Source organism: Protopterus annectens, chromosome 5.part0 (genome assembly GCF_019279795.1).
Source record: "Protopterus annectens isolate FY-2018-M chromosome 5.part0, PAN1.0, whole genome shotgun sequence".
Taxonomy (NCBI): Eukaryota; Metazoa; Chordata; order Ceratodontiformes; family Protopteridae; genus Protopterus; species Protopterus annectens.
Window position 1 is genome coordinate 1,724,854,588 of NC_056735.1, and position 22,231 is coordinate 1,724,876,818.

Below are 22,231 nucleotides of genomic sequence, written 5' to 3' on the forward strand. Positions count from 1 at the left end.
AGCAATTAGTAAAGCACAAGCTTTACTTAATAAAATCAACAGATCTATCAGTATCGGTGTTGGACAGGCCTCAACCAATCACTGCAGTGCAAGAGAACAGAAGGGTTTCCGCGGGGAGTTCCAGAAGTGACTCTACAGTTTTTGGAAGTTCCGGGGGTGCTAATGGAGTGGATTTTGTCCACGCTTATTTGGTAAATCCTTTTGCTGCTATCAGTAATTTTAAACAAGACATTTCTGGAGCCAATAATTTACAACAGAATATGTCGACACAATGTAACTGTAAGTCTAACATTTTTTATTAGAAAATAAACTTTTTAAGCTGCGGTCTCTGGAATATGACAACTTTTATTTGCAGACTTGTGCTGAACGGCAGCAAGTCCCTTTTGGTCTGAGATGCTATCGGTTTTCAAATGACATTTCTACATTGGACTCTATTTATACAGATTTAGTTGAACTTTATAATAGAACTGGTGTTGAAGCTTTGAAACTGTTGATTAAACACAATTGTTCTATGATTGAAATCATTAAAAATGATGTTAATGCTTTTAATGATTTAATATTGAACGATGGCAGTTTCATGTCATTTACATCTCTATATGATGGGGTACAGCCTAGGCTACAGAGATTTATAGCCACTTAAATATCTGGGAAACGTAATAAGTTGGCATGAGATTTTTCCATGTATGCTGACAATTCAGCTTACATTCTTAACACTAAAAACAATAAGAGTAAGAGCAATTTGTCAGACATAAGTGGACATGGAAAATCAGATATTATTAGAACACAAGTTAATGGTGCTAACAACAGCAACGATTCTATCAGTAACCATGAAGGTGGTAATTTGCTAAAGCATAATACAAGTGGGGAAGTGGTTTACAACCCCCTTTTCATACAGGTTCTCCTGTGGAGAAAGCGAGAGTGGGGAAAGACAAAGGAAAGGGGAAACTCGGTCCCAAGAAGAAAGGGAAGAATCGCAAAAAGTAATTCCCCTTAGTAAGATTTACAATCTTAGTGATTTAATTCTCACAGATGAACAATTTAACATTTTGGAAAAAGGATTTTCTTTTGTGTCGCCAGTTAAGGCACCTTTAACTGACACAGTGATTGATTTGAAACTTTATGTTAGAGAGTTAGATCTGAAATATGTTTTTGATGGGATAGAACAACCCCATATTTTAGAATGTAGAAAACCAAGTAATGTGAATCCCAAGTTGATTTCTACATTAAATGTGTTCAGTGATTTATGTGAAAATGACATTAGGCAAGTTTGTAATACAAAACATAAGAAAATTTTTTATAAGCTGAATCTTAAATATGCTTTAGCCTTGTGTTCCCTTAGAAATTGTCAACAATATCAGTTTATGAAGGCCAATAAGGGTAACTGCATGGTTATTATGAGTGTTTTGGATTATAATGCTTGTATGAACAGATTGTTGAATGACAAAAACAGTTATTGTATAGTTAGCAAAGACTATGTAAAGAAAAACTTTTTACGTATAGATAATTGTTTGAAGGATTTGTTGAATCGTGGCTATATTAATTTAGCTACTTTTGAATTCTTATTTATGGAAGAACCATTATTGGGTATCCTTTTTGGAATACCCACGATTCATAAGGATTCTACAAATCCACCTTTTAGGCCAATTGTTTCGGCCAAAAAAGGTAAAACAGTTACTATTTCTTACTATTTAGATTATTTGTTAAATCTGTTGTTCACACAGACAAAATATTTCTTGATGGACTCGTGGCAATTTTTAGATTTGCTGAAAAATTACATTTTCTCAGGTACTGAAACTTTTTTGGTCACAGTTGATATATGTCATTGTATACAGCAATAGACCAAGTGATGGGTATTGAATTCGTTAGGAACTTTTTGATGGATCATACCACTTTTGCTAGTATGATGATCAATACCATTTGTTTATTATTATATCTAGTATTAAAAAATAATTTCTTAATTTTTGACCAAAAAATTTGCAAACAATCTTGTGGAGTGGCCATGGGTGCCAAAGTCTCAACAGCTTTTGCAAATGTATTTTTAAGCTGGTGGGAGTTGTCTGTATTGGTCAAATTAGAAAGATTTAAACAGGTGTCTTTATATAGGCATTATATTGATGACTTGTTATTTTTTTATTTGGAATGGGTCTATGGATCAATTAAATTTTTTTTAAGTGACATAAATCTTAACAGTGGGGGGTCTAAGATTTGTCCTAAGTAGTATAGATAAGAAAGTTAATTTTTTGGATTTAAGTATAAGTATAGATGTTGAAAACAAAAAGTTTTCTAGTACTATTTATAGGAACGACACTTACACCAATAAGTTTTTGCATTATCAGAGTGGACATCCTACATTTATGAAAATTAACTTAGTATGAGGACAAATGATTCATCTTAGTAGACTTATTTCAGACAATTCTGGTTTTTACGATGAGATTGATATACTTGTTGCTATGATTGTCCAGAGAGGATATCCATATGATAGATTGGTATCCCTTAGAGAAGAGATTATGAATGCTAGACATGATATGTTTCCACCCATTTTTCTTAGTGGGTTTTTAGCCAAAGTACAAGGAGAGAGAAATTCTACATACTTGAAATGTGCATTTCTGATTCCTATTTGTTTAGATTCTTATGACATCAAACAAGTTTTTGTTAACAATCGGAAAGTCACTTTGGGAAATAGCGATTTGGCTAGAGTTTGGGGGTAACATCCTAGTTTCATTTATAAAAAGTTGTAAACATTAAATATATGCTTAAATACAAGATTCTTTTGGGGGTAGCAATAATCGGGGTCCTAGAGGCACATATCCCTGTTATAATTGTAGACCATGCAGATTTATTGATTCTTCTAACAGTATTTGTTTTTCCCACATCAAAAAGACAGCATACAGCAAGGGTAGATTTAATTGCAAAAGTTGTGGGATAGTTTATTTAGCTTCATGCACAAGCTGTAATGGATTTTACATGGGGAAAACTACTCGAACGTTATACAAAAGAATATATGAACACTGTTTGACTATTAAAAAGAAGGATTGTAATAACACTTTAGCAAAACATGCTGGGGAATGTAGAAATTTAAGAAATTTATTTTCTTTGTATTAAATCAATTGTCCTTTATCACAGAGTTCAACACTGCTTTAAAAGTTAAAGAGCTCAAGTGGCAAGTTTTTTTAGATGTAGAAAGAATTCCAGGTCTAAATGTAACATTGAATATTAAATGTCTCTTAAGTGACAAATGTTATTATTAATTTTAATACATTAGGGATTTTAAGATGTGATGTTTTGCAGTTTATTTTTTAGCATTCATCTGTTTAATTGAAACCATTCTTATGTGTTAATACATCAAAGATGCCTATTGGGTGAATAATCAATTATGTTATTTAAAACTGTGTATGCGGAGGTTGTCTTTTGTTCTGAAGAAGCTCGTTATATTAAAACAAAAGAAACAGCTAAACTACATTATTGGGCTTTGTTGTCTTATTGCATCCATCCAGCACTTTGTTGTTTCTTGAGTTTTGTGATTTGTGCTGTTTTGTGGCTTTGATTTTCATTTAGACATTGCATAGGAGCAGTAGGAAGCTAGCAGTTGCACATACTTAATGTATGCAAACACTACCACGAGTAGTTAGACTTTTATTACCTTACAAATACACATTGAAACATATGTTATCAAAGTGTGTGTGTGTGTGTGTGTGTGTGTGTGTGTGTGTGTGTGTGTGTGTGTGTCCTGTTGAATTACTCTGTTGGTAAAGCATTTTACTTTTATTATTAACATTGAAAACATTTATTTGGAGAGATAAAGAAAGGTAATTACCATTTCTAAAAATGCATTAACATATTTCTTTTGGTTGTGTTATTTTTTGTTAGTTTCTCTCTTATAACTGCATTTTAGATATATTAAATGCATGACATAATTCAGATAAAGGACAACACTTCGTTTGCAACTTTTTACCCTATTTGGTTGGGGGTTAACTACAGTATCACCTTCCTTTCACTGTGGCCTGTTTTTCTCTCTTTCTTCTGCCTGCTGCTGATGCTGCTGCTACGGGTGCTCTGGCATGCCTGAAAGACAACTTTTGCATGCGTGGCCTGTCTAACTTTTATTCAGATTCAAAGAAAAGGATCCGTACTTCCTATCAGAGTAAGTTTTTATGACGTGAAAGCCATAAGGTTTGCAATGACATGCTGCTAAATGGAGCAGAAAATCAAATCAGATAACATTCTTCAGTGGGGACATCATCAACATTTGTATCACAAGTGTGATTCCCGCATTTCACAGAAATATTCTCAGTTTGTCAAGTAATTTAGTATCTTTAGGCTACATGCAGCTTCTCTTAAAGGCATGTCATTATATTTTAGATAAAAATACATAAATATTAAAGGAAGAACATGCAACCTAACAAATCTAAGAATAGTAGACTAAATATTTTCCCTAGACTTATCTCAGACTAATGAAATCTGAGCGAATGATAACATTCACTCATTCTTCTAATAAATACATTAGGGAGGGGGGATATTCTAGTCAAAAGGTATTTTTTTCTTCAGTACGTATGAGGTATACACAGCTAAATGCAATGGTTAATTTTAGTCTACCTCTGATCTTGCTTGTTAATTGATTTTATATACTATCTTGTAAACAGCATCAAATGTAGTGGAGGGCTGCATATTTATTTTTGTTTTTCTTCTTACTGCTCTTTACTGGTTATTACCTGTCTTACTCTACCCCATCCCTTTTCCTCTCTCTCTCCCCCCGCCCTTTCTTTTGGCTCTTTCTCTTTCCTACCACTTCTTCCATTTTGTCCTAGCAAAAGAGGTCACTTTGGTTACATGACAGTGATGCTTCTTTATGTTTTTTCCTAATAGATAGTCTAGTAACAGTGACTGGGCAGTATGGTGAAACAGAGATAAATATGCCATACACCACATAAAGTAACATTAAAAAGTAAACCATGTTCATGTTTCATGAATATAATGAAATGCCTGTTTGAATGAGCAAAAATAAAACAGACAAAAAGTAAAATATAATGGACATCTGATTCAAAATATATTATCTGACAGCAGCAAAATTACATTTACTGTAGCAGGCTATTTTTTTTTTCCTTTGGATCATCTGCTTTTCTGAATTGCTTATTGTTTTTTTTTTTTTTTTTTTTTTTTTTTTTTTCAGGCCAGTAATATAATTGTAAAAATGTAAATGACTCAAGAATTATTGAATAAATACTAGTTTCCTTTTCATAATGCCAAAAATAAAACTAGATCTCTGTATGTCCCTTCACGTTTTAGACTATTTCATAAACCTTGAGGCAAGTGTTACAGATAACACAATATAAAGTCATTTCCTTTGCAGTTGTGCTCTTTCAAATGATATGGTTTTATTATATTTCTTTAAAACATTTTGTATCTTAATATATAGTAATAAAACTAATAATTTTCTAATAGGTGTGGTTAAAGCAGCCATTCATTTTGCTTACATGCATTTTGCAGCCTTTTATTGATTTTAAGTAATATAAAAGCAAAGTAGTGTCTAGATAAGATTGTGTACTGTAAAATACATAATACAATCCTTAAAAATTGTATTGAAGAAATCTTCATTAGTGCTAAAGACAGAAATAAACGTTACAAACTTTATCATTTTTAATGCGTAGAAAACTACATCATGACGCTTCATTACATGTGGCCATTTGTTAACATAAGATGTCAAGTAAGCACATTTGTTTTAATGTATGCTGTATTTACTCAGTTGTATCACATTCATTGTTCTGTCTTTAATATAATGTTTAAATGTTTCACTCATAGTTATGTTTATATAATGTTTAAATGTTTCACTCATGGTTACTGATGAAAGTAATATCCTCTTCTGCAGTGTTATATACAAACAGAAGCTACTTGCTTCGTTTTATGTTGCCTTGACCCCCTCATAAAATCAACATATAGCTAAAGTGAAATATTATCTTTAGCACCTGTAAATGCTGTAATCAAACTAAATACTTAGTGTTAGCCATAACCATTTGACAGGTTCAACTTATTTTTGTAGAGCAAACAGGAATTATAAAACTGCATGGTTATATTGAGTTGTGTGTATTGTCACTATGTGCATGCTCTTAGTGACTAATGTTTGTCTTTATAAAAAAAACTGTTGTTTTAGGCAACCGTTCATTTATTTTGTTCTACTTCAGAGATGGAAGTTGATTTAATTTAGAAAAGGTCTCTCCATTTTAAACAAGAGTTAATTTACATCAGACTCCTGTTTAAGATGTAGAAAAGTAACCTGACAGACATCCATAATATGCTAATAAAGCAAACTGACCAAAACATAATGATGTCTATCTGATGATGTTTTCCTCTATTTAAAAGTAATGACATTTACTTTACTATGAATTCCTATAATACAGGTCAAGGATAAATTTGTTACAAAACATTACCATCTCTTGCGATTAACATTGACCCACATGGCTGCCAAACACATAAGATAACATATAAATACATAGAGATGTCTGTGAATTCAGAAATGACAAATTGAATTTTGAAAGAAGAAGCAAACATGTCTTAAGTGTAATTCTCACTAAAGGATAATGAACAGAAATAATTGAAAACATATGTCTGTGTTCATACCATGAACTTGTGTGTAGTACTAATGTGCATCACTTTAAGCATCCTGTAGTATTGTATAATTCATTCTACCATAAAGTAGCATGGTGGGATAGCATTAATTGTATGTCTTTGTTTTCAGTAAAAGCTTCTTTCTTTAATGCCCTCTGTGCTATACAATATAACATTGTTTTATCTTTCTTTTTATTTAGTCTTATGTGTGTTCATTGTCACTAAATGGCATTACAACAAATTACTGTGTTTTCTAAGTATCTTTGATGATAACATCAGTAGATTTATAAATAGACATTTTCCTTGTTTTAAACATGAAACATTGGCTGAATTACCTACTTTCTTAAAGGCTGTGAATTTCTTTATTACAGGTTCCCCTGTCCTACTCCCTTATGATTTCAGCTATAGCTCTCAAGTTTAATCTGACCCTGCTAGTACTATCTATATATTTGTGATTAACAGCTTGCTTGCCACCATTGCTTCAGTTACTTACTTGTGATTAGCAGTTTTCCAATATTGCTTCAGTTACTTACTTGTGATTAACAGCTTGCCACCATTTCTTCAGTTACTTACTTGTGATTAACAGCTTGCCATCATTTCTTCAGTTACTTACTTGTGATTAATAGTTTGCCACCATTCCTTCAGTTACTTACTTGTGATTAACAGCTTGCCCCCATTGCTTCAGTTACTCACTTGTGATTAATATCTTGCCACCATTGCTTCTGTTACTCACTTGTGATTAACAGCTTGCCACCATTGCTTCAGTTACTCACTTGTGATTAACAGCTTACCACCATTGCTTCAGTTACTCACTTGTGATTAGCTTGCCACCATTGCTTCAGTTAATCAGTTGTGATTTATAGCTTGACAGCATTGCTTCAGTTACTCACTTGTGATTAACAGCTTGCCACCATTACTTCAGTTACTCACTTGTGATTAACAGCTTGCCACCATTGCTTCAGTTACTCACTTGTGATTAACAGCTTGCCACCATTGCTTCAGTTAATCACTTGTGATTAACAGCTTGACAGCATTGCTTCAGTTACTCACTTGTGATTAACAGCTTGCCACCATTGCTTCAGTTACTCACTTGTGATTAACAGCTTGCCACCATTGCTTCAGTTACTTATTACTTACTTGTGATTAACAGCTTGCCACCATTGCTTCAGTTACTTACTTGTGATTAAGAGATTGCCACCATTGCTTCAGTTACTCACTTATGATTAACAGCTTGCCACCATTGCTTCAGTTACTCACTTGGGATTAGTAGCTTGCCACCATTGCTTCAGTTTCTCACTTGTGATTAACAGCTTTCCACTATTGCTTCAGTTACATACTGGGTGAGGAATAAATTCCAAAGGGTAACAGTGATGTTTCATGCAAAGCTAAAACAGTATGCAGAGAGACAGCAGTATCAGATGAATTCAGGAAAAAGTGGCAGTCTAAAGGATGATTTATCTATTAAGAAATTGCTTCAGTTACTTACTTGTGATTAACAGCTTGCCACCATTGCTTCAGCTGCTCACTTGTGATTAACTGCGTGCCACCATTGCTTCAGTTACTCACTTGTGATTAACAGCTTGCCACCATTGCTTCAGTTACTTACTTGTGATTAAAAGCTTGCCAGTATTGCTTCAGTTACATAATGGGTGAGGAATAAATTCCAGAGGGTAACAGTGTGATGTTTCATGCAAAGCTAAAACAGTATGCAGAGAGACAGCAGTATCAGATGAATTCAGGAAAAAGTGGTATTCTAAAGGATGATTTAGCTATTAAGAAAGCTATTCTGTGATGATAGAAGTACAATCTGCATGGTGGTTTCCTCGAAGAAAACTTAGTAGGATTCATATAAGTTATTATGAACATAATGCAGGCTTATATGCTAGAACAGAAATATTAATTAGTGTGTGGCTGCACTTCTTCTAATTCATAAAACACTTTTGAACTCTAGTGAAGGAAACAGTGGTAGGCGAAGTTCTAAGATAGCTTTTACTTTAGAATTTTACTTTCATAAAGTAAATTATATGCCTTATTGATGTTATTCATGTTTCACTGTTGCAGTCATCACCTGTGGGTTATCCCTGCTGTGGTAGCCCTCGGCCGGCCCGAATACCAGAGTCAATGTTTTTGTGCACTGGCTGCTATCGTCTGTAGTCTGATGTCAGGTCATCAGTACTATAAAGCAAGGCAGCTGACATCATTACATCAGTCTTTCTTGCCATGGAGCCCATAGCAGAAGTAGTTCACATGAGTGCCGGTCTGTTGCTACCAGAAGTCGAATTTCAGCTGAAAACGTCTAAAGATAAGTACCCCATTGGGGACCCTTTTTTCTTGCTCTAACCGATGCCCAAATAAGTTAATAATTGTCTCACTTGTGGAAAGCAGATCCCACACTGAGACTTTCATTCTTACTGCATCACTTGTTTAGGCCCAGACCACGACGTCCCTCATTACTGGTTCTGTGCCCTATTTAATGTGAGAACCATTCACTGTAGAGCTCTTTTTGCAGACAATTATTTTCATATTCTGTCTTCGAATTTCAATATGGTGTCCATTAGCAAACATTCCGACGACATTCCGAAAAAACATAAAGATAGAGACAGGCCACACAAGGCTAAGCCTTCCAATGACATTACTGCTAAGCAAGTCATCGGTTCTCTGGAATTCCGTGAGGCCCTTTTGTAGCCCATGATGCCTGACTCGCTTTCTATGCAGGCCTCTGCTGAGACCCTTTCGCAGTCTGGTATGCCTCAAAAATTCACTTTGTCTTCTGAGCCTTTGGCTGTCTCTCCCTCGGTTGGGTCCAGAGCCGCGACACAGGCACTGACTTCTGAGGAGGCCATTCGCACTACCAATTCTAGACAAAACCAATATCTACTCTTCAGACTACCATTCCTCAGAGACCAACGGATTCTCTTAGGCCTTGAAGCCAGGCCACTCCTAGGAAATCTGCTTCTAGCTAGCATCTTGTTACTGCTCTGCCACCCCATGCTAAAATGCTTAAAATGGTGGAGGATCTCATCTCCCTTATCCGAGGTACTCAAGCCCCCACTCCTAAAAGAAAAAGGGTTCCTTCTCCAGAAATTATGACAGACCAGAAGTCTGAGGATTCTGAATATCCTGCCTCTGAAGAGGAACAACAGCCCTTAACTGTTTATGAGGATTCAGATGCAGGAGAATCCATCCCCTCTGCATCCCCTCCAGAGGACCTCTCCTTTGGGGAACCCCTTCAGTTTTTCAGGGAGCATTTTCAATAGGAATCTCAGGACTACCCACAGTCAAAGAAACAACTTAGAGAGTTTCTGGACCTGCCCCAGCACAGACTCCTGGGCATCCCACCTATTCTAGATGTGGTGGATGATGTTTTCCTTGAATCCAGTTTAGCGCCTGATGCTCTGCCTCCTGTCCCAGCTAAACCTGACAGGTACTACAGAGTACCGGATTCTCACAAATACCTGTACAGGAACCCTGCTGTAGACCCTGAGGTCATTACACAGGGACCCAAAGGAGTTAAGACTAGTTCTGCCAAGAATCCTCTTCCTTCTGACAAAGACTCCAGAGCTCTGGACAGATTGGGCAAGAAAGAATACACCTCTGCAACCGTAGCTCTCAGAGCACTCAGTTGTCAGTTCCATATGTTAAAATATCAACAACACACTTTGGAACAATTAAAACAGAGGATTGCTTCCTCCCCTGATGGTGCCAACTCAAAAGAGCTGGCAGAATTACTACACTCTGCTTGTCAAGTGGCCAAGCACTCATTACAGTGTGGATATGATGCCCTAGAAGCCTCTAGCAGGGCAGCAGTGACAGGATCTGTTATTAGAAGACATGCATGGCTAAAGGAACAACCTCTCCCTGATCATGTCAAGTCTAAACTTATTGATGCACCCCTAGATAAGGAATGCCTATTTGGGGAAAAAGCAGAAGAGGTACTTAAAAAGATGGAAGACAAAGCAAAATCTATGCAAAAAGTAAAATATTTCTTTCAAGTTCAACTGCCCAGATTCAGCAGGAACTTCCCCTGTAAACACTGTGACTATCCTGCTCCCAGCAGACAGGGCCAAAGTAAGCCCCACAGGGACAGGACATCCAGGCCCCCATCCCAGGGCCAGCAAAGAAACAATCAATGGACCACTTCAGCCTCCAAGGCAGGGAGTTCTAAGCCAAGCTTCTATGGTAAGCATTCACAATGACTCTACCTTCCCTCTCTGCCCTCCTTTCACTCATCTAAAACTAGGAGGAAGGCTCACCCTCTTCAAGGACAATTGGGTCTCTATAACCAAGGACCAATGGGTCTTAAAAATAATTTCTCAGGGATTCAGATTCTACTTCAGCGAACTCCCAATTCTAAGAGTTTACCCATATCTCCCCACAAAACCAGTGGGCAGAGGCATTAAAACAGGTAAAAACCCTAATATTCCAGGGGGCAGTAGAACCTGAACCCTCCGGAGCAAACAGGAAAAGGTTTTTACTCCAGACTATTCCTTGTTCCCAGAAAAGAGGGCACTTGGCACCCCATCCTGGATCTATCCAAACTGAACACCTCCTTGGTGGTCCCCAGATTCAAAATGCTAACCTTGCAGCAGATCCTGCTTATCCTCATTCAGAATGCCTGGCTGGTGACACTAGACCTAAAAGATGCCTACCTCCACATCCCCATCAGGAAATCATGCAGACAATTCCTACGCTTCAGAGCAGGCAATCAGCACTTTCAGTTCTCTGTACTTCCCTTTGGCTTATCTACTGCTCCCAGAGTATTCGCCAAATACTTGGCCCCAGCTATAGTTTTCTGCAGACAGAGAATATACAGATTTACCGTTACCTGGATGACTGCCTCATTCAGGTGAACAGCAAGGAAAAATTGCTCCAGGACCTTCTCTTTGTCAAAAAACTCCTGACTTTCCTAAGGTTCACCATCAACAAGAAAACAATCAAAGCAAAACTCCACCAGAAAAATAGCTTTCCTGGGACCTGTGCTAGACACAGCAACCCTAATGGTCTTCCTATCCCCAGAAAAGCAGAGTTTCCTGCCTCTCTACTTCACCCAGCTGGCTTCCAGAAATCACCTCAATGTGATGATGTTCCTGCAAGCCTGGGATACATGGCATCTTGCATCCTCCTCATCCCTCTCACCAGGCTTCGCATGAGAAAGATTCAGTGGTACTTAAAGAACCTTTTGGTGTCAGCACTCTTGGTCCCTAGAGACCACCTCCCACTGATCCCTAGCATAAGGGATGAATTTCTCTGGTGGGCAGAGACCTGTGCCATGAACAAGGGTCTTCCCTTCATCCTCCACCCGTCCATCCAGACAATGACCTCTGATGCCTCAGACATAGCTTGGGGAGCTCACCTAGTAGGCAGGTGTACCCAAGGCCTTTGGAATGCCCAGCAGCTCCACTTGCACATCAACCAGAAAAAAACTGATGGCAGTGCAAAATGCTCTGGCTTCCTTCCAACCCCATCTCAGGTCAGGGGTCCTCCTTATAAAAACAGACAACACCACAGTAATGTGGTATATCAACAAGCAAGGGGACACCCAATCTTACCCCCTGTGCAGGTTAGCCATGAGTTTGTGGCTTATGGCCACCTCCATGGGACTACACCTAATTGCCCAGTACTTACCAGGGATCAACAACACACTGACAGACCACCTAAGCAGAAACTTACTGGACCCCCATGAATGGCAGCTCCACAGAGAAATCTTTCTGCAAATCACCCAAGAGTGAGGGACCCCAGAGGTGGACCTCTTTGCCTCGCACATCAACCACCAGCTGCACAAGTTTTGCACCAGGGGAGTATCACCTCCTAGCATGGAAGGTGGATGCCTTGACCTTCACCTGGAGCTCCCTCTTTGTGTACACATACCCTCCTCTGCCCCTTCTTCCCAAGGTTCTGATCAAAATAAGAGAGGAGAGACCAAAGGCCATCCTCACTGCTCCAGATTGGCCCAGACAACATCGGTAGCCCTTACTATGCTGTCTGACCCTACAGCCCCCCAAGCTGCTTCCCATAAGGTTAGACCTCTTGACCCAGGAGAGGGGGAAGGTACTGCACCCAGACCTGCAGAGTCTCAAACTTTCAGCATGGCTCATACACTGAAAACTAACAAGACGTTACTGTTAAGCAAACAGGTCCTGGACATCATCACAGAGGCAAGAAGACCCAGCACAAGAAAATCTTATGTAGAAAAATGGAAATTCTGCTCTTGGAAGCAATCAAAAGGGGCTAGTACCTCCCAACCTCCCATCCCCCTCATCCTGGATTACTTAGCAGAGTTGCTGAATAGTGGCCTCTCTTTCTCCTCTATTAAAATCCATGCCTCGGCCATCTTTGCCCATTATGATTCAGACCCACCCCTCTTCTCTCATCCATTGGTTAAACAATTCCTCAGAGGAGCTTCTAATATCAGGCCTCCCAGAAGACCTCCTATTCCACCCCGGGACCTGAATTATGTGTTAGCTACCACTTCAACAGAATTGAAATACCTCTCCTGGAAGACTGCCTTCCTACTAGATATCACCTCTGCCAGAAGGGTCTCAGAGCTTCAAGCTCTCATGGCGGTCGAGCCCTTCATAATTTTTCATGCAGACAGAGTCTCCCTGAGGACTAATCACTTTTTTATGCCAAAGGTGGTATGTGATGTGACCCTTAACCAGGCAATACACCTGCCCAACTTCATTCTCAACCCCCAAAATAAGGGGGAAAGAATTCTACACTCACTAGATGTGCACAGACAACTCAGATACTATCTGAACTGCACTAAACCATTCAGAAAAACTGACTAGCTTCTTGTAAGCTTTGCCCTAGGGGCAGAGGGGAAGCCCATATCCAAACAAACCATTTCCAAATGGATTTCACACTGTATCCATTTCTGTAACAGACTACATGGGAAACCCATCCCTAGGTCAGTCTGTACCCACTCAAATAGGGCAACCTACACTTCCACTACCTTCTTTAGAGGAGTACCTACCAGGAACATATTTGAAGAGACCACCTGTACCTCTGTCCATACCTTTACAAAGCATTACCACCTACCTCTCTTTTTGAAGGCTAGGGCAGGGTTTGCCTCTGCAATTCTGCAGGGCCTCCTGACCCATACCTAGGACTCTATCTTTCCTTCCACCCTTTACCTCAGCTTTGGGAATCCTCCCACAGGTGATGACTGCAACAGTGAAACATGACGAACATAGTACAGTTGTGTACACTTGCCATAAATGTAGATGTTCGAGTGTATTCACTGTGCAGTCTTGGTTTTATCCCTCCAGCCCCATTTTCTCATCATCCCCTAGGGGAACACATGCTTCCCAGGGTGGCTTTTAGCCACCAGGACTACTACTCTCTTTTTCCTTGTGCTTCTGATGGGTTATGGCAAGAAAAACTGATGTAATGACATTGGCTGCCTTGCTTTATAGTACTGACGACCTGACATCAGACTACAGGCGACACTAGCTAGGGCACAAAAATATTGACTCTGGTATTCAGGCTGGCCAACAGCTACCACAGCAGGGATAATCCACAGGTAATGACTGCAACAGTGAATACACTCGAACATCTACATTTATGGTAAGTGTACACAACTGTACTTTTTACATGGTGGGCTCTAGAAATAAAACTTTACCATGGATTTCTGTGCAAGTAGATATATACAGAATTGTTTTTTTTTTAACATTATACAGTAAGAACATGAAGGGCAATTCCTTCAGCCAGTCAGAATTAAGCATTAAACCTTCCAAAGGGAAGTTATTTTTCCTTATAAAATGCGTGAGAAAAAGTGCTTTGCATGTCTTATGGAATAATAAAACACCAGCCAGAGCTGATTCTAAATCTCTAGGTCTAATCAAAACACATATCATTTAGCCAAAATTCAGCATAGTTCCTCCTTTATAAATACATGTCCCTAGTCATAAATGTTCATAACCAGTGCACCAGAACTGCCATGCAGTATACCTGTGTGCTAAAGTTCTAAGTGATTCATAAGGATTTACCCAAAATAGATAAGACCATATGCTTTTACTCCATTGTGTGGGGATTATCCATGCACAGAGTACATATACGAAAATGTCCTTCTCCTGATCATACATAAAGCAGCACCACTACAGTATTGGCTGATGCTAACATGGTAGCCTTTAGGACCACAGCGATCCGCAATACAAAACCGGTGTACTTTGCAGTGCAGTGATTCCCCCTTCCCTTCTAATGTGCTGCTCAGTATACAAAAGGTCAAAAAGACAACACTTCCATCCCACAGAAGTGAAATACATACTGGCAACAGAGTTGCCTACAGTAAAGCAAGCCTGCTACCTTAACCAAACCTGCCCAGCACAGTGATGATGGTGAGATGCCACCAGTAGAAGCCTGCAAAGAACCAGATCCTTTGACAGAATCCACAAGGCAGTATTCGAACCCAGAAAAATGACAAGATATTTTTTCTCAATTTTATATGTAAGGACAGCAAGCAATGATTCTTACTATATTACTCAATTAACCTAGTCCCACCATCATGCTTAATGACTGTGAGCCAGCAAAGTGCATCTGGTAAGCTGCCCCAACCTGGAGCATTCAAAGCACCAGATTCCCTCATTATCATATTATAGTAATGAATGTAGCTCTACCATTATGTGGAATGATTGCTAGGTTTATTATTCATAGTAATACATGATGGCAGAACACAGCATATAAAAGTAGGGTTTAGATCTTCTCTACTGTAATGTGCTGTGCATGATCCTGAACATCCAGTGAAGGTGGTTAATACCTTGAACTATTCTGTGTCACAACTGAAGGCTATTTGCACATGATTTTTCTAGTGCTAAGACTCTGTGGGATTTGTTGAGGTTACTGAGCTGTGGCTCACTTCCCTGTATTGTGTTGTACTGTAATGAGTTATACTGATTGTATTGTCTTATTTTTATTATACTGGCTGCTGTGTTATGTACTGTGTTCTGTTGTGCTGTGCTTTTGTGCTGCATTGCATTATATTATGCTGTATTATACTTTAAAGACTTTTTACAGTGTTCCTTAGTAGCCCTGCAGTATGGCAGAAAAAGTAGACAAGTAGTATTGTTATGTGCAATTCCCATTTCCCTAATCCACATTTTTAATGGGAATCTATCTCAGTAGTTTTGGAAAGTCCATATTCCAAACTGAGGAATGTGTATTGCGTTGAAAAAAAAATTTCTTCTGAATAATTTTTGAGTTTTAAAAACAAAATAGTTGTAAATATATTTTGCATAGGATCACAAAATTTGTGATTATGAATGATAAGGCATTAGCAGTTATGTTGGCTAAAGTCTGACAAAGTATGAAATGGGCAGAAGAAAAATAGATTTTTTTCATTTGCTATGCCACTTAAATGAAATTTTATCTGGCATGGCTTATGGCTATTACTGTGCACTGGAAAAATAATTAAACATAGTGGCATGTTTATTTATTATTAATGTAGATGTCATAATGAAAACTATTAAGTAAACTCTGCAGTTTAGCATTTAACAGTTTGCTCAACGTCCTAAAAGCATTACGTTGAGGCATTAATAATATGTTTTCAGTGGTTAATATTAGGTAATTTTTTGCCTTTGTATTTTTTATTCATATTTCATTTCTTTTTTCAGAATGCTAATTGAAGGTATTACTGGTTTTCATCAGTAACCATTTGTGCACCGATTAATGCATGTCTTCATTCAATGACGTCATAACCAATGTCCTGCTGTTTTAGTAGGAATTTTACAATGTGCAGAGTACAACATCAGATCATTGTATCTTCTTTCCAGTTCTGTTGTTTAGCTCCAGGTGATGTTACCTCACCTTCCACATTTTCTGTTTTTTTGCAGGTCTGACAGAACTTGCAGATAGCCCAGTATCTTTGGAGTTAGAACGCTGCAAATCCCCCACCTCAGGTAAACATCAACAGATTTTCTCAAAAAAAAAATCTGTCTTGTCCTAGTGTATCATCTATCGCCGTGTTTCATTAGTGTCATCTGTTAAACCTAGGAAAGAGAAAAAAAATGTATCTCTAAGGTGATAGTGGTTGTGATGAAACAGGTGAACTCATGTCAGTGGATAATGCAGAGAAAAATGCAAGTGTGGTGTTTCAAGCTCTAATCTGGAAGTAGTGAGTAGATATCGTAATGAAATGTATCTGTGACTGCACATGTTCATACTGGTTGGCAAAAATAAAGCTGCATTAATGCCATTTTGAAAAACAAAGAATTAATAAATATATAAAAAATGCTTATTCAATGTTCAAAAACACATTTTGTTTGAACTTTCTGAAAAATGGCTTAAAAAACAGACTACACATTTATTGAAACTTAAACTGTTGAAATAAAACATTAAGAAAGAAATATTTTAAATCACTCTGGTGACATATAGGGATAAAGCCCTGACTACAGCCCAGTCTGTCTGGGTTTGATTAGCATCTCTGGCAATTGATGGATCAGCAGGGAGAATGGGTGTGCCCATATTTGGGAGAGGGGGCTAGTGAGCAGGACAAGCAGAGCAATAGAAACTTCATGGCGAAAGCCAGGAAGCCAGTTACAATGTGCTTGGTAGAAGGGGTGGGGCAGCTCACCATTGGTAGCACCATGCGAAAGTGTGGAGGTATTGTCTCCCCATTGCACTTCCCCTAAGGCCAGTCTCAGAATGCACCCTGAGGAGAAATGGGATAGGATTAAATTAGACGCCCCCCCCCCCCGGCTGATGGCAGGACAGTGGCAACCACCCAGGATGCCCTTAGAATCTATGTTTACCCTGATGTCAAATTTGGTAATAGTCCAAGGGATAATTGGAGTGACCGGTAGATACCATGGATATGGGGCACTGTGACTGCTGTCAGGATGGTTCCAGGGGAGAAAAAAGAGTGCAAAAAAAGAAAGAAATGCTTAACTTTACTATCCTTGAAACATCACTAACCATGAGTAAACCCTACATTACACACACCCAAACATGGTATATCGCTTAATTACACATGTATGCACATATGTGTATTTGTATATGTATATGTATATATCTATATCTATTTATAACTCTACAATCAGTTAACTACTTAGTGAACACATTTCTTTCAGTGGTTCTGTAAAACAGCCTCAGACTTTATCAAGAAGTTCAGAGATAATTGAGCTCTGGGGCTACCTTTTTTCTAAATCTTTCCACTGTTAATATCCTTTACCACGTGGAAATTGCCTATCAAATTTGTGTGCATTCCAGGCTTCATAAGAACAGCACATCTGTATAACCTGCAAGCCAAGGCCAATTAAATGTTTGGAAGTGGTTATCTGTAATCATTGTTATGCTAAAAGAGGTATTTAAAACAAGTATCAATGCAAAGTGGATTTTGTTAGTTGTTCATACAATGCACTGCATTGTTAATTGCCTTATCAATATGCAAATGATAAGAAAATAAAAATTGAGTAATAATTTTCTTGTGTAAATACTGACCTTTTAATGCCTACAATATTTGTATTACTATGTACTGCTGTAGTCAGTACTGCAAATTATCATTTACTTCCTAGGTTTTGAATCACAATAAGAAACTGAAAAAAAATGATTTGACACTTCATTCCTACATTGTTTTTAAATGCCAAATTGAGGCTACTGCATTGCTTTACTCATGCATGTAAGTGATAGTTGTTTCTTTTTACACACCTGATTTGTGCATAAGAACATTTACATAAAGCACTGTATACTGTAATGCTACCTATCTAATGCTTTTAACATGTATTTTGATGAATACTAGCTTAAAAAAAGCCTGAAACTGCAAAGCAAAATGTCTGAAAGAAAGGGAATACTTTTGTTTATTATGTTTCCATTTGTTGCTTTGAATCCAGTGCAACTATAACATTGTATTTTAATACATTGAAACTTGTTTTTTTTTTTTTTTTTTACATATTATTATGCTGTGCAACTCAGAAAAGGGAACATTGAGCTTTTTAATATGTTTCTTTTTTCAATGAGTTTGTACATCTTCAGAGGTAATATATAGAGAGTTTGGGAAGTGTTGAAACATAGCCCCCCTCCCCTCACTATATCCAAAAATGATTAATATTGTTGAACTTTAAGTTACTAATTTTATAAGATATTTTATTATAATGCATTATTTCCCCAGTAAAGGAGATGTGATGTCATTATAGAGTCAAAAGACATTTCTGTAGAATTGCAATAAAAATAGTTTTTTTCTTTATCTATGGACAAGGGGCATTGACTCCTCTATTAATGCAGAAAGAGAGCTCATGTACTGCCCTTAATTATAATCATCACTGGGGGGGTCTTACATCTCAGAAAATCATTGGTGCAATGACTTTTGAGTATCATGTGCTTCCCAGTCAGCTGGAAGGTATTTTACCATCTAGTAATAAAACAAAAAATGGGTTCGAAATGGTAAACAGAAAACTGAAGTTAAAATTGATTTTTTTAACCAAAATTTTTAAATAAAAAAAATAATCATAAAATTGGAAAAGTGTGTTAGAGTATACCAATTTTAATGGGTACTTTTCTTTGGGAGCTGAGTTTCCATCTGTGGTTATTCTTACAAAACAGAAAAACATAGATACTTTCGAGTTATTAAATCATTGAGTTTCTAAACATTTTACCTACTGCAGCTAACATAAAATAAAAACCATGTCACAAGATCTTGAGTACATTTTATAGCCTAACAAAATACCCAAGCAACATGGATTAACTGTGATAATTCTAAATTGTACAAGTGATGATGTGATATGTCTCATGTGTGCTTTACCTGGGATAGCTCTGGTGAGCGAAAGCTGGATGTAAAACCAACCAACCTGCAAAACATGAACTGAGAATTGCTATGCTTAATGTAGGTTCACTGACAGGATGGAGGAGGCTGGACATCCTATGTATCCAGGAGACAAGATGGAAGGGGAGTGCAGCAAAGCCACTTGGGATCCAGAGTCTACTCTGGTGGAGCCAGGCTAGAAATTGTGTAGGAATTGTGGTGAGATAGAGGCTTCAGAAAGCAATAAGGGATATCATCAGAATTAATGACAGACTCATGGCAGTCAAACTCCAGTGTAATGATAGGGCAGTATTCATAATCTCAGCCGATGCCCCACAGCAGGGTTGTGATAGTGAGGAAAAGAGAGCATTCAGACAGCAGTTGCAGAACCTACTAGATAAAGCAGGACAACATGAATTGGTATTGATAATGGGTGACTTGAGCGCACATATCGGGACAGACATAACAGGATATGAGGACTGCCTTGGATCCACATGGGTGGGGCAACAGGAATAAAGAAGGAGAAGCCATTCTAGACTTCTGTCTGGGAAATGGCTTGATAGTAGCCAACACATGGTTCAGAAAGAGAGAGAGTCACAAGATCACATGCAAGAGCAGTCAACATGCAATTCAGGTAGACCTACTCCTAGTAAGGAAATGGCATTGCAGCAGAATCCATGATTCCAAAGTCATCCTCCAGTGAAACAGTCAGCCCACAGCATAAACCACTAGTTGCTACAATCAGCTGCAAGCAATGGTCAGAGAAGGCTCTAAGGTCAACAGAGACCAGGCTGAAGAACTGGAAGTTGACTGGAGAAACAATTACAACAATTCAAGGAATTACTCAGGCCTCTAGCACCCCAAGAAGATAAGGGAATAGGTGGAGTTGAAGAAGAATGGCAGTGCCTAAAAACAGCATGTGTTAGGACTACAGAAATAATATGTGGCCGAGCCAGGTATGGAAATAGGGTACATAAGGAAAGCTGATGGTGGAATGCAAAAGTCCAGGAAGTCATCAAAAGAAATAAGGAGTGCAGGAAGAAGTGGGAGACAGCAAAGACTGACCAGGCTAGGAAGAACTACTGGTTGGCTAACAAAGAAGCTAAGAAAGAAGTTGCAATATCAAAGAATTGGGCATCAGAGGCAATGTACCAACTTCTGGAAAGTGACTAAGTAAGGGGCACAAAGAAACTATATCAGGTTGCAAGGCAAAGACAGAAAGATAAAGAAGATATTCAGACACCCTTCATAAGGGATGCCAGCAACAACCTGCTCACCAGCTCAGAGGACATCAAAGGCAGATGGAAGAAATATTTCCAGCAGCTTCTGAATGAAGAAAAGCCCACAGAAGCTGTACTGTCACAGAAACAGCCTACAATGAGAGAAGAAGAGGAGCCCACCCTAGAAGAAGTATGAACAGCACTAAGGAAGATGAAGTCAGGGAAAGCAGCAGGCTCAGATGAGGTCACAGCAGATATGATAAAGATGCTGGGTGAGATAGGGGAGAAATGGCTCCTGAGGGTACTAATAGCAGTGTGGAGAGAAAGGCATATCTCAGATGACTGGAGAATAAGCATACTCATGCCAGTGTACAAGAACAAAGGGGACATCCACAATTGTGGGCAGTACAGAGGCATCAAACTCCTATCACATTGCATGAAAGTTCTGGAGAGGGTGATTGATAAATGGATATGCACAGCAGTAGAATGTTGGATTCAGATCTGGATGCAGCACAACTGACCCGATGTTTGCATTGAGACAGATACTTGAGAAGAAGCTAGAGATGAGGAGATAGTCCAACTGGGCATTCCTAGACTTGGAGAAAGCATATGACAACGTCCCAAGAAAGCTGATCTGGGCAGTACTGCGGTGGTTTGAAGTCCCAGAAACATTAATAGAATTAGTGCAGGCTATGTACAAGAATCCAATGACTCAAGTACGGACAGTGTTCGGCCTCACAGAGGGGTTCCCAGTGGGTGTGGGTGTACTTCAAGGTTCATCTCTGAGCCCACTGCTGTTCATACTGGTGATGGACTACATTAGCAAACAGGTTAGAGGGTACGGATCAACAAAGCTGCTGTATGCAGATGATGTGGCAGTACAGGCAGACTCTGAGCTAGAACTTCAACAAAGGATTGGAGAATGGAATGCAAACCTGATGGCACATGAGATGAAACTAAGCACAGATAAATCACAGGTAATGGCAGCAAATTGGGGAAATCAGAAGAAGCTGAGAATGGAGATAGAAGGGAAGATAGTGGAACAGGTAAACAGTTTCTCAAGTATCTGGGAGAAATAGTTCAGGAAGAAGATAGTCTGAATGAAGAAGTCAAAGCTAAAATCAGAGGGGTTGCAGTCAGCTGGCATAGAGTATCAGGTGTAGTCTATGACAGACAAATGCCAAAGAAGCTGAAAAGTAAGGTGTACAAGACAATGGTGCGACCAGTACTACTGTATGGTTCAGAAACCTGGGCAGTAAAGGCAGAACAGTTGAAGAAGCTAGAGGTGATGGAAATGAAGTGCCTGAGAAAGGTGACAGGATGCACACCATCAGACAGATGAAGAAATGAGGACATAAGAGCTGAACCCAAAGTAGCTCCAATTGCAGAAAAGATCAAAGAGAACAGATTACGGTGGTTTGGACACATGTAGAAAAGCAGAAGACAATCTGGTGAGGAAAATTTGGGACAGACAGGAAGAAGGTAAGAGGAAGCGAGGACGTCCAGCAAAAAGGTGAATGGATTGTGTGAAAGAAGATCTGTGACAGTCAGACATGACTGTTGAAAAAGGCAAGAGAGTGGCACTGAATCGAGAAAGTCGGCAACAGTTAACACGATACCCCGACCCCATGTAGAAAAATAGGAAAAAGGGGACTGATAATGATGATGATGTGTTCTTCCC

The 22,231-nt window shown here is 38.6% G+C and overlaps 1 protein-coding gene across 5 annotated transcripts in view; it reads left to right on the forward strand.

The window, feature by feature from the left end:
• STXBP5L (syntaxin binding protein 5L) overlaps positions 1 to 22,231 on the forward strand; it is a 4,174,867-nt gene that overhangs the window by 3,494,076 nt on the left and 658,560 nt on the right. For 3 of the 5 annotated variants that reach the window (XM_044071514.1, XM_044071515.1, XM_044071517.1), the window contains exons 19-20: positions 4,070 to 4,141; positions 16,428 to 16,493. In XM_044071514.1, the coding sequence (XP_043927449.1) occupies positions 4,070 to 4,141; positions 16,428 to 16,493 (138 nt within the window). The remainder of the gene's footprint in view (positions 1 to 4,069; positions 4,142 to 16,427; positions 16,494 to 22,231) is intronic. The other 2 variants (XM_044071516.1, XM_044071518.1) reach the window with 1 other exon arrangement.